The 13,313-nt window shown below is 41.6% G+C and overlaps 1 protein-coding gene across 3 annotated transcripts in view; it reads right to left on the reverse strand.

The window, feature by feature from the left end:
• Positions 1 to 13,313, reverse strand: part of WASF2 (WASP family member 2) — a 70,549-nt gene that overhangs the window by 13,230 nt on the left and 44,006 nt on the right. Inside the window, exons 1-3 of one of the 3 annotated variants that reach the window (XM_065930173.1) lie at positions 7,746 to 7,917; positions 6,407 to 6,579; positions 121 to 255 (exon numbers count right to left, since the gene is read on the reverse strand). In XM_065930173.1, coding sequence (XP_065786245.1) covers positions 121 to 255; positions 6,407 to 6,536 — 265 coding nt within the window. In that variant the 5' untranslated portion in view covers positions 6,537 to 6,579; positions 7,746 to 7,917. Of the gene's footprint in view, positions 1 to 120; positions 256 to 6,406; positions 6,580 to 7,321; positions 7,388 to 7,745; positions 7,918 to 13,313 lie in introns of those variants that run through there. The other 2 variants (XM_065930174.1, XM_065930172.1) reach the window with 2 other exon arrangements.

Genomic DNA, 13,313 nt, shown 5'->3' on the forward strand with positions numbered 1-13,313 from the left:
TTTCAAAGAAGAACTCCATAGGTCTCTGTGATTTCCCCCCTCACTTTTTTATAAATCAGGGGAAAAAATTCTAAGCAACTGCTCAGCAGAGCCTGCAAATGCTGAGCTCAGCTTCCTTACCTTCTTCTTCCTTGGGATCCAGCTGAGTGACTTTAACTTGTAGGCGGTCGACCCTCTCAGCAAGGGAGCTTACCCGAGAGGCAAAAGTATTTGCCTGAGTAAAGAGCTCTCCAAAAATGTCCTCGGCATATTTACCTGAGAGAGCAAAGAACCAAGTCACTAAGTGCATAAAAGTGACAAAAATGGTCAGAAAAACTGGCTACTAAAGACTGTACTCCCCACCTCCCAAACACACATGGACCCCGCCTCTCTAAGATGGTTCAGGCTACAGGAAGAGCTTGTTTTTGGAGACAGAGACATACCCTCCAGAGTCTGGGCAGCCTTCAACGTGCTCTGTAACTAAGAGTCTTCTTGGCAAACTGAGCCGCCATGAAACTCAAAGCAAGCTGAATAAAATCAAAAGGTGTAATACAGAGAAACATCCTAGAAGAGTGGATAGTATGTCTACACATTTGCCTATAGCCCTTAGCTGTTTGCTGTTCTGTAAAAGTACCCTATGAAAGTGGTTCTGGAAAACAAATTGTGAGTTAGTTAGTTAGCGTTTACAATTAACATAAAAAATAAGAAGTTACATCCTCAATGGAGCCCCAAAAAAGTACGCTGTTTAACAACCATGATGAGGTGTGGTATCTGTGAGAGGCCGTGAACGGTCACTAACAACTCCTAGTAGAGACTAACAACTTCTTCTAAGGGGTGAAAAGGTGATTTTACGATTTATAAGCTAGAATTTTGAAAGTCTTTGCTTTAGGTTATAATCCTTCAAATCTACATCTCAGGGAACAAGTGGAAAGCTGAAACATTCAAGCTCTCCCTGAAAAACAACATACCAGTGGTCTCATTCCACAATGTCTTGTTTTTCAGAAAAAAAAAAAGAGCTCCGTACTTTCAACCCTGGAATGCAAGGAGAATCTGCAGCCAAAGAAACATAACAGCAATCTGACACTACCTCCATACTGTCATTCCAAGCCACAAAGCACATTCTTGCTAGGGATGAAAAGTGGTGCATACGAATAAATATACCATCTGAATGTGTTACTTGCAAGGTGAAGGCAGGCATAAGTGACTGCGCCCAACCAACAGATCATTTCTTTGAGAATTACTTAAAGTAGATCTGATTTTTAGCTTCTAAACTACATTTATGCTTAGTCCACACCTGAGGGGAAAAAAATTAGTTCAAAGGCCAAAACTTCACCTTCAAGGTGAACTACAGCTCACTCACCTTCCCGGTGTAACCTGAAGAGTAAGCATAAGACCAATCAACAGCATACTCTGGATTGCTAGTAAATTTAGTCAATAAGAAGTTTCTAATCAAGGAAGAAGCAAGACTTTGCATACTGAATGGTTCTGTGATCTAAACAACCGTGAGAAGCCCTGAGCTCAAAGGACTTAAACTGGCTAACAAATTGCATTTCCACTGTGCAGGCTGAAGATTCCTATCTGATCCCTGTCCATAAAACGGCTAAGTTCCTATAAGAACCATACTGTACTGACTCACAGATACAGAGAACAAACTAGGGGAGAGAGGGAAGAGGAAAGGGACAAGATGGGCTACTGGATTAAGAGGTACAAACTACTAGGTATAAAATAAATTTTAAAAGCTACAAGGATATATTGTAGAGCACAGGGAATATAGCCAACATTTTATAATAACTATAAATGGAAAATGACCTTTGACAATTCTGAACTACTATGTTGCACACCTGACACATATAATATTGTAAATCAACTATATTCAAAAAAACAAAAACCGTACTCTATCATGCTTGCCTAGGTAATGAAAAACTGACTGAGAAACACACAACATTAGTATGGAAAATAAACCGGGCTCAAAAATATCTGTTAACCAACCAACTGTTCTGAAGGAAAAGAACACCCCAAGTCAACTACCCCTTAGATCACGGAAAGGGAGTGCCCGGGACCTGCCGTGCTCCTCAGGACAGGCGCGGTGACAGCGGGAGCAGAGCTCAGCGAGTTAAGATAAAAATCACACAGAGAACTCCACCACACAAAAATGGTGACAGTGAGAAGGCTACTTGAAGGGGCAGTGAGGGGCGTAAAGGTTTCCCCATTGCCAAGTTAGGTCAGGACTTAAGCATACTTAGAACTCAAGATAATACATGGAAGAAGCAGTAGTCGTCAAACCAGAAAGTCTGAATTTAAGTCTCAGTTCTTTCTCTCTATACTTGTCTTACTGACTCTTTACCAAGTCAAACTCTCAGCCTCAGTTTCATCATCTGTGAAATGGGGACAACTGTATCTATTGCACCAAGTTGTCATAGGACTAAATGAGCCCAAAATGTAAACAGTTATATAATGAGATTCTTCCTTATACTGATGACTTTTAAGAGTCTCAATATCTCACTATCTTAAGACTTATGCTTGAAAATGAAAGTGAAATTCGCTCAAGTTGTGTCTGACTCTTTGCAACCCCATAGACTACACAGTCCATGGAATTCTCCAGTTCAGAATACTGGAGCAGGTAGCCATTCCCTTCTCCAGGGGATCTTCCAATTTAAAATATAATTCCAATTGGTAATGTGATAGTCCTGCTCTATGAGTATTAAAAAGTACTCCAACCTCTGAAAACAGGAGTGTGATGCTTAAATATCTTGTTCAGAGTTAAATTTCACTCATTCAGATTACCAAGACAGATCCACTATCAAATCAGGACATTTGTAATAGACATCTATCTCATTCTGCAAAAGATACCTTAGCAGTAGAACTTTTCAAAACCAATCTTTTTAATGACCCAAGAGGAGGTTCCATTCTCCTAGGTGGTCAGAATACCGATTCGGAAGTGCTGGTTGGCTGGCTGGGCCCACATTTTCTACGACATGGCAACCTAATATGTGAAACGTCAATCTCACTGCCCTGAGGGAAAATAAGAATTCTGGATATGCTATCAGGGAGCAATCCATGGCTGTGAAATTTTTAGTTTTGTGCTTCATGCATTCCATAATCAAACTTTCCCTACTAAACCAAGCACTTCCAGCTAGAGTACATAATACACGAGGTCAAGGTCATGAGCCTGAAGTACACAGGAGCCCATTCCTGCACCCCTCTCTGCTGGATGTAATCCTAGTCATCTTTCAAGGTTCGGTTTATATGTAACCTCTTCTCTGAAGCTTTTCTTGACTCTCCCTATTCCTGCTATGTTCCCACTCCCCATAGGAAATATTCCTTCTTTCCCTGTATTCTTTGTGCACCAACAGCATGGAAGGGTAGAAAGAATAGAAGCATGAATCATTTAACAAATATTTGCTGAGCTCCTACTGGGTGCCAGGTACTATACAAGATAGACACTGGGGTTCAAGAAAACAACACATGATTCCTGCCTTCAAAAAACTTTTAGTTTAGTATAGGAGATACAGATAATTTTCAATATAATGTGGCAGGTAATAATACAAGCAAGTAATAGGATCTCAAAAATCTGCTACAAAGATGGCAAGGGCTCTCTAGCAGTGGGAACAACAAAGGCACCGTGTGAAAGTATGAAGAGTATATGGTCTGTCTCAGAAGCTATGAGTAGTTGGCAATTCATCTATCTTCCTTCTTCCTCTCCCCCCTTCTTTTTTCCTTTTTTTAAATTTAAAAGAATCTCTTAAAAAGACTGCAAAATGGGAGAAGATGGATTGCAGAAAATGAGGCTGAAAAGAAAGGTAGGTCTTAAAATCTTGAATGACAAGCGAAGGAATTTAAAATTAAATAATTCCATAGTGAGGAAGACGGGAGATAAAATACATAGCTAACATTTATGCTCTTATTTTAAAAACATTTTTTTAAATTGCAAAAGTTAACACAGAGTTAACCTTTAAAAATTCAAACAATTCAGAATCATGAAAATAAAAAGTCAGATTTTAGTTTTGGGCAGACCATTCTGGCAAGAGTATATAAGTTTTAAGATTTTTAAAAGATTTTACTCAACTTTTAGGTTTACAGATTTAAAGGGGCTGATCAGAGAAAGGGAGGCCAGAGGTGGGCTAAGAATCGTCTAGCGAGTGTTCAATTGGGCTGCCCTGGTGGCTCAGCGGTAAAGAATCTGCCTACAATGCAGGAGCTGCAGGAGACGTGGTTTAGATCCCTGTGTCAGGAAGATCCCTTGGAGAAGGGCACAGCAACCCACTCTAGTATTCCTGCCCAGAGAATCCCTGGGACAGAGGAGCCTGGCAGGCTACAGTCCACAGGGTGGCAAAGAGTCAGACATGACTGAAGAGACAGTACGGCACAGCAAAGGTCTAACACAGGGCAGTCGTGGGAGACCCAGGGAGCCAGGGGACAAGCTTAGAAATTCTTAGGAGGTCTGACTTTGCCTCTCACTGGCTACTGAGTCTGCAGGCAAGTTACCTTACTTTTTTGAGCCTTCGTTTCTTCACCTGAAAAACAGGAATGCCAGCATCTAACCTCAAAGGATTATTAAGAAGATTAAATTAGATAGTCTATATGTCAAGATCCTATTAAAACCTGGCATAAAGTAGACAATCGACAAATGTGAGATCTCTTCTCACCCTCTCTCATTCTCCCCTTATTTCTTTCTTTCTCCTCTGGTAGATTATGAGCTCCTAGAAGGCAGAGACCACTTCTTATTATTGCTGTATCCTCTCAGCATCTGGCACATAAAATATGTTCAATACATGTTTACTGGATGAATAAATGGTCAGCTAGTTCTACAATGTGAGAAAATCTTGTTTCCATAAGCACAGGCCAACCCTGGCCCTCAGATGAGCTTCCTCAAGATCGGAGTGGCCTGATCACAGTGGGAGATCACAAGCAATGGCATCCAGCAACACTACCCTGGAAAAACACCTGAGAGAGACCACAACTCCTGCTGAGAGAGAAGACGACGCATCATTAGCTAGATGCCCTTTGTCCTACAGAGAAGGAACCCGCGTGTGACTGACTCCCACCCACTTGGCCTTCTCGGGGTGACAGAAGCAGAAATGACGCTTCTAAGAAGCAGTGAGGCTCTCTGCAGTCTTCACGTGCTTCCCTGTCAGTCGTGCTGCCGTGGCACCGCTGTCAGCGTTCCTTTGTGTAAGACAGACACTGGCAGGGCTTCATTTCTTTCCTGACGCCCCATCCAGGTTTCCCTAAGCCCTGGATCAACTGAGACGGCCTCTGAGCTGGGTGACGGCTTAGGAATCTCAGACTCCATACATCATCTGGTCACAGGCCTCTATCTCCTCAGGCCCCTAATTCCAAGGCAGGGGCTATTACTATCGGGGAGCGGAGGGTGGGGTGGGGGGGTGGGATGCAGGCTTTCTTGATATTACACTGCTTTCATGAAAGGCAGTGATGCGACAGGAGGGTTAAATGTCTGAAATAATTCACACTAAGACTCTTTTGCTAAGGAAGATCACTAAAATGGCATTTTGACAGAGGTTCTTATGAGAGCTAGAATGGCACTAGACAAATGCAGAGCCTATCCAAGCATCTGCCTTTCCCATATCTCGGCTCCAAGTAAACAAAATCCACTCAATTCAGAATGAAATCCAAACCCAAGCATGTACCCTACTCAAGGCGGTCTCATTCATTCTTATCAATTAAAAAAAAAAGAAATTACAGTTGAGCTGGCTTTCCCTCAGCTTCAAAATAGACTAGGTTAACCCCCATCTTCCTCCTAGAGAAGAATGGCTCCAGCTATAATCTGTGTCACTGTGTTCACACAGCTTGCAAAACTCCCAATACCCCAGAGACTACAGAAGTAATTTGTACCCTGAACTTGGACCTGGGGGCTTGCAGCACAATTAAATGTGTACCAGGGTAGACAAGTCAGCCAGAATCTCTCTGAATGCGTGTTTGCTTTACTCCTCTTTGTGAAGAAAGGTGGTGGTGGTGGGGGTGGGGGGGGGTAGATAAAGACTATTGGTACATTTGAGGCGTCAACAAAGTCAGGCTACATCGAATAGCTTGTGCAATTACAGCCACATTCCCCAACCCAAGATACTGCTCTGTGAACCTCCCACTTTACACAGAGAATTCTGCTCTGTCATTCCATCTGCAGTTTCTGCTGCAGCCCTTCCTGCCACCCTTCCCACAGATTTCTTTTGAAGCAGGTGGAGGGGGAGGTGGAGGGAACCTAGAGGGTGGTGGTAGATGAAGAAAGGGTTGAGGGGAAGAATCTGTATAAAAAGCAGCCTCTCTTTGGGGACGGGTGAGGGTGGGATAAATTTTCGCACTACCTAGGGAAGGCAGATGGGGGAGAAATAGGAACACGGAGGAGAAGGGGAGGAAATAAAGAGCACCAACGACCCCTGAGGGCAAAGCACAGGCTCTCTGCGGCACTCACTCAGGCTGCCCAGCTGTCGGATGACATTTGCCAGGGTGATGTTGGTCATGCATTCCAGCTCGCTTCTAACGCTAGGCAGCGTCTGACGGCACAGGTGCCTTGGCTCGATGTTCCTCGTCACTAACGGCATGGTGGACCTGCTTCAGGCAATGTTCTGAATGATGAAAAACAACCTAAAAAAGAAATAACAGGAAAGTATTACTCAACCACAAATTCCAGGCACACCAAGGCTGTGTGAGTCGTTTTTCCTTTTGTCTTGCTCTGATCTAAACAGTTTCTAAAAATCTCTCCCTCTATCTCTCTTTTTTCCCCCTGTTTTAAGCGCCCCCCCATCACACCCCCCTTTTACAGGTTTGCTATTAGAGCCTTACTGGATAAGTTTAGAAATTCTGAACTGGTGACTGCTGGCTGAGGGTACACAGGCAGCATAAAAACCTAAAAACCCTAAAATAACAAGTATGCTCCAGCTAACAAAAGTCTCTAGAGGCAGGGACGCACGGTCAGAAAACAGCCCATTCAGCAGGTCCTGGAAGGTACAGATCCTAACCTGGGGGTGTCCACAATTAGAACAGATCAGATTTCAGATGATCAATTATAAGAATCAAAAATGAGCTTCTGTCATCTGATAGTCTCCACAATGAAATGACGCTGCCCAGTGGTCCCACAGATCTACACCAGGACATAACTTCTCCAGCTCTTCCCTGACGGAGGGCTCTGATGTCCAACTGAATACTGTCAGCGTCTATTAGGACCTCTGAAGTTCCGTCTGTAAACTGACAGAATGAAGGAATACCAAGAAAAATTTTACATGTTCAATACATCAAACATGATGCCAAGCACACTGGGCTGTAAGACTCCCTAGCCTTCCTCTTCTACTCACAGCTCCCTTTCTCTCTCCCATCCGGTTCAACACACCTGGCCCACAAGGCTCTTGAGACAGCAGGAAGTGTCTGCAGCAGATCCGGAAACCTTCCAGTTATGCTTTCTTATCCTGTCAGCTAAGCCCCTTTCCCTAGGAAATCCCCCAGCACTTTAGGTTCACGCTGAGCTATTGTTTCAGAGTTAGATTACCAAATTCCTAACTTTACAAGGACAGGAGAAGGTTTTTTATCCAACAAAATGGATATGAATAAAGCCAAGGCACACTGGGCTGGAACTGTTCACCTATCTTGTGAAACTAAAGAAATCTAAAGCAGTCTAAAGGTTTTTGTGCTAAGGAAAATGGCAAATTAAATGGTAAAGCATAAAGGTAATATACTCAAGTCCCCAAGATTGCAAACACCTCTTAAAAAAATACAAACACACACACACAAAAACAAATCCACAGAGGTTTACTTACATTGAATCTTAAAACACCAGTTCATCACCAAAAAAGTTGATTGTGAACACAAAATGCTTAAAGCAAGCTATACATCATAGAACTTAAAAGTGAACCAACATATTGTCTGACCAAAAGAAAAAAAAAAGCCCTTCAGCTCAAAGAGGGAGTAGAACCCTTTGGAACAGACTGCTCCTTGTTATGGACATTCTGATCTGCTAAGAGTAAAAATAAAACAGGAAGCCAGCAGCTTGGGGAACAAGATTTCCTGTCACCAACAGCAACAGCCCAAGAACCAAGAGAATCAGCTGTTTGCTCATAACTTTGAACCTCCCTTTAATAGTCACTGTGTGGCAGCTGTGCCTATCTTTGGGGTGCAGAGGTGTTTCCTGAATATTTGTCTACTGTCTAAGGAAATAATTTTCATTCTGTTCCTCAGCTAACTTCCCCTTTATTCAACATATTTTCTAATCCAAACTCTGGACTTTCCCTTCCAGTCTAGCGATTCTCCTCTTTTACATAATGTAAAGGGTACTGGGTACTAACATGCAAGCTTCAGTAACTAACTCAAACTGAAAAAGAGTTTAGAACAGAAAAGGAGACAAGGGGTTACAAATAAAAGAAGCTCACAGGGCTCTGCATCCTCTGGATGCCCTCAGATTCCCAAAATTTCAAGCTTGTCAGAAGAACCAGAAACTCAGGGTACAGCCAAAGATGACTGAAAATAGCCCCTATGGCTCCCACCCTTAGCAATCATTTCAGAACTTGTTTCAGCATCTTAGAGGAGCTACAGGAGCCAGATGCCCTTGAAATTCTGTGTCAAATGGCTACTGACAGGGCATTCCAGACATTTTCTCTGGACACCTAATGGAAACTGGATTCCAAATAGCTAGGTAAATGTCAGATGGGGGTGAAGCTGGGGAAGCCACTCTTAACACCTTGGTACTTTAGCATTTATGTTTTCCCAAGTTCCTTGGGTAAGAAGACACAAATGGAGTCAACCCTGTGTCATCCGGAGGTGGGGGGGGGGGGGAGGGAAGCAAGTTTTCAATACCAAGATAGCTAACTACGTCTTGCCAAAAAAACCCAGCTCCCATATCGAGCTAGAGTAATCAAAAATTTTCAGTATTCAATATCCATCAAGACAAAAGAAATAGAAAAGTGAATCTCCTACTAAAAAAAGTCATTTTACATGTTTCAGAGTCACCAAAGAAAGACAAGATTCCTTATTAAATGGAATTACCCACATCACTGCTCATTTTTCTTCAAAAGAAGTATGGAATTATGCACAATCTGAACCAAAATACTAACTTAACCAAGAAAGAAATCCTATATTCCAGTGAACATAAACTTGGAAATGAGGCAAAGACTTCCAAGGCTCTTGACTCAACTCAGCTTTCAGTTGTGGAGTTGAGACATACTTGGGTTAGTGCCCTGAGTCGTGACACCTTACGAGCTGTGTGATCTTGGGCAACTTTCCTAGAGACATTAAATAATGTAACATATATAAAATGTCCACTACAGGGCTAAGAAAAAAAGGTAGTTCTTTTTAGTTCAACAGATCTGAGGCAAATCCTCCTGTAAAGTCAATTTTATTCACTGACAAATATTTTGAAACAGTTTTAACAATGGACATATTACATAGTAGAATGCAGTATTCACATAAGTTTAAAGATGAAACCCTAGATGTCAATGAAATTTGTGAGTTCTTTTTCTGGAGACTGCTCCCAGCCATGCTGCTGGATCTCTTGAAGAACATACATTCTCTCTCCTCTACTCTTTTACAATGGGTTCCTCATCTGAACCACAGAACAGAGAAAAGGATTAGAGTGACTGTTTTCTCCATTCTCATCAAGAGTGTAAACAACTAGCACCATTCCAGATGCACTGGAGAGAAGCTAATGCATCATATACAATGGATGCCTAATGGCATCAGGGCTTAATGTTCTCATGGGAATTCAGTTGAGAAAAGCTCCTCAATCATCAGTAGTCATTTAGTGGAAAACTGGAGCACTGGGTGTTGAGGAACCACTAAATTAAGGGAGTGACATGGTCAAATCTGCACTTTTAGACAAATCATTCTAACAGAAGTAGGAAGCTGTATTTGGGCAGAAGACTGGAGGTAAGAAGACCAGTTGGGAAACTTCCCAGGATGAGAAGGAAACAATAGAATGGAGAGGCCCACCACAGCTAGCAAATAAGAACTGAGAAACCACAGACAGTTTGCGAGGGTGAGTCCAACCCTTCAGCCCTATCTGTAGCTCTCCCCTGATTGTTTTGTACAAAGTGATAAATGTATGTTTTTTCATTAAACATATTATGAGGGAGTTCCCTGGTTGCCTAGTGGTTAGGATCTGGTGCTGACACTGCTGTGGCCTGGTTGCAATCCCTGATCAGGAAACTGAGATCTTGCCATTTATAAAAAAATTTTTTTAATAAAATAACTATGAAAAGAACTAAATGCTAGTGCCAGTAATGAAGGGACAGTTGAAGAAAACCAAGAAAGTAGTCATTCTTAGCTAGAAAAAGTAGTTTTGGACACATGAAAAGTGGAATGTCCTCTCTTTATAGAATCAGTAAAAGTTCTTTTTCAGTTATATTTTACTTTGATTAGAAAAATTATACGCTATAGTGATATTTGCTAATTTGAGGGTTTGAGAAGGTCTTACCTTCAGGGATGTTACATAGGAGAGGAATTAAATTAGAACCACTGGGAAGATAAAAGTTATAGGGATGTAGATTTCAATTAAGTTAGTTCCTTTTAATTAGAGCTGTCCTATATTAGAATGGGTTCTCTTCAGAGGTGCTAAGTTCCCTAGTATCATCCCCTGGATACCAGGTATTAGACATGTTGGGGGAGAGATTCCTAGACTGTAAGAAGATATGGAGAGGTCAGATTGGATGACTTATACAATGCCCTCTAAATCAAAGATGATATAATTCTCACTCTGGGCTTCAGTTTCCTCATTTGCAAAATAAAAGGACTAAGCCAAATGATCTTTAAGAATTTCTAAAATTCTTGGATTTGCTGGACTTCGGCCACCTGATGCGAAGAACTGACTCAATCGAAAAGACCCTGATGCTGGAAAAGATTGAGGGCTGGAGGAGAAGGGGGCGACAGAGGACGAGATGGTTGGATGGCATCACCGACTCAATGGACATGAGTTTGAGTAAACTCTTGGAGTTGGTGATGGACAGGCAGGCCTGGCGTCCTGCAGTTCATGGGGTCGCAGAGTCGGACACAACTGAGCAACTGAACTGAACTGAAAGCTGCCATAACCTCCAACTGGCCGACAGTCACTTACATTTTGAACATAAGGCCAGGGGAGGTCTAGGGACTATAGAGATGGGTGGATCATGTCCACGAATCAAACTCTTCTATAGATCTAGAATGGTAAAAAGGACATTCCAGACAGTGCCCTGGGGTTAAATTAATTACACTCTGGGAGCCTCCCAAGCCAATCTGGGGGTGGCTACCCAAAGATGTAAAAAAAAAAAAGGACTTTTGTTTGCGGGGGGACCAGTTAAAGACATCCAGTCAGACTCAGCAGCAACCCCCACTTCACCACTAGTTATTTTCAGCTTAAGGAACTTGAGAATGAGTCAGAATAAATCAAAGACTTCAACCATCCCGCCAAGCCATGGCTTGGAGTACACTGACCAGTCTCGACTGCCAGTACCTTGATGGGATTCATGCTTTGAACTGGAAACTGGATGAGGTGTTTGTTCTTTGAGGTCCCTTCACAACATTAAGAGTCTACAAGTCTGTGTATTTGAAGTTATCATGGGATATTTATATATCACATTTGGTCAGTCTTAAGGCAAAAGGAGACTCTGACATGTACCCTACACTCTGAACTCTCAACTCTGCTCCTGACAGACTGCAGAAGGAGTGGAGTGAAGTAGGTTGAGAGGGACAGATTTGGAAGCTGGAAGAAGGTAATAAAGGAAGACTGCATGTGAGGGGGAAGATGCACTCATCTGTACCCTACATTCTGAATTCCTATTAACAGCAGGACAAAAAACAGATAACTGCTCATTCTGGCAATGACATGTATTACTAGCTGTTTATTATAAATAAATAAGCAATGCTTCATTTAGAGCCATGGTCACTGATAACACCTGCAGATTTCTATGGTCACATCCCAAAGCAAGTATATCTGAGCTACAGCAATAATTATAACAAGAGAAATGCTTCTCAAGGCAGTTCCTCTTTGAAACATACCCTCAAAATGCTGATCAGCAGTAGCATGGGATGAGAACATGTGGGGATGTTGTATGTGTGGCAATTAGGACTTCTGCTTTTCACTTCAGCATTTCCCACTGTTCTATAGTTAACAGCACTTTGGATAGGGGCATATGAGAAGTGCCTTGCTTTGTAGACTAGTTTCCTCTTTCAGGAGATAAATTTCTTTTTTTTTTTCTTTTTTTAAAATAATTTCTTTATGATAAAGAATATGCATTTCACAGTGGTTCAAGAATCTCAATTGAAAAATCAAACAATCACTTGATTTCAAAATAAAACACAACACTCAGGTTTACTGTAATCTAAGTTGGTCCATCAAAATATTTAAAGTATAAATTTACTGTTGCATATAGCAGTTCCTCACTATCATGCAACAATCACAAGGAGAAATGTTTCTTTATAGACTTAGGCACCTACCCACTTCCTGTTGAAATACAGGGTGGGGCTGAAGCTACAAATATAACCAGACTCTCTCCAAACACAAGAAATTACTGACAAATCAGTTTAGGTCACCAGAGTAATGTTCAAAAAAGCTAGCGAGATAAATGGAACTCCAAGAATAGACAAAGAAAGTATCTGACTGGGAGAACCAAGAAAAAAAGCTTACTTGTGATCTAAAACCAGGAGAAATTACCAATTTCATAAATGAATGACACCAGCTATGGACTTACCTTCAATAAATGTAAAGTACCTTCTTGTCCTAATTTGGTTTTGGGAAAGTAGTCCAGGGGAACAGGACTTCGAAACTACAGTATCTTACTCCTTGAACATACTGCACATCTATCAAGGACCACTCACATCTGGCAATTTCATAACTTTCTATTATCTTTTAGGGGCAATACCACCTTTTTTCTTCTACTACTCTTCAGGCTCTAATCATAGCTTTGTTCTTTTTTTTTTTTTTTTTTACTAGTTGGAGGCTAATTACTTCACAACATTTCAGTGGCATAGCTTTGTTCTTAAAGCTAAAACTGGGGGCTAACTTTGACCTGCAAAACTGGTTTCTTCTAGTATCAACCATTCCATAGAAAACTGCCTTTTTTGGTTGGTTTTTGTTTTGGGGTTTGTTTTGTTTTGATTACTACTGTATAGCTGCTTTACAATGTTGCGTTAGCTTCTGCTGGACCACAAAGTAAATCAGTTACACGTATATATATAACCCCCTCTTCCCTGGATTTCCTTAGGTCACCACAGAGTATTGAGTAGAATTCCCTGTGCTAATAGTTGGTTCTCATTAGTGTATCTATTTTATACATAGTAGTGTATATATGCCTATCCCAATCCATCCCCAACCCCACCCTTCCCCCTTGGTAGCCATATGTTTGTTCTCCACATCTGTGCAA

This window comes from Muntiacus reevesi, chromosome 3, assembly GCF_963930625.1.
Source record: "Muntiacus reevesi chromosome 3, mMunRee1.1, whole genome shotgun sequence".
Classification (NCBI taxonomy): domain Eukaryota; kingdom Metazoa; phylum Chordata; class Mammalia; order Artiodactyla; family Cervidae; genus Muntiacus; species Muntiacus reevesi.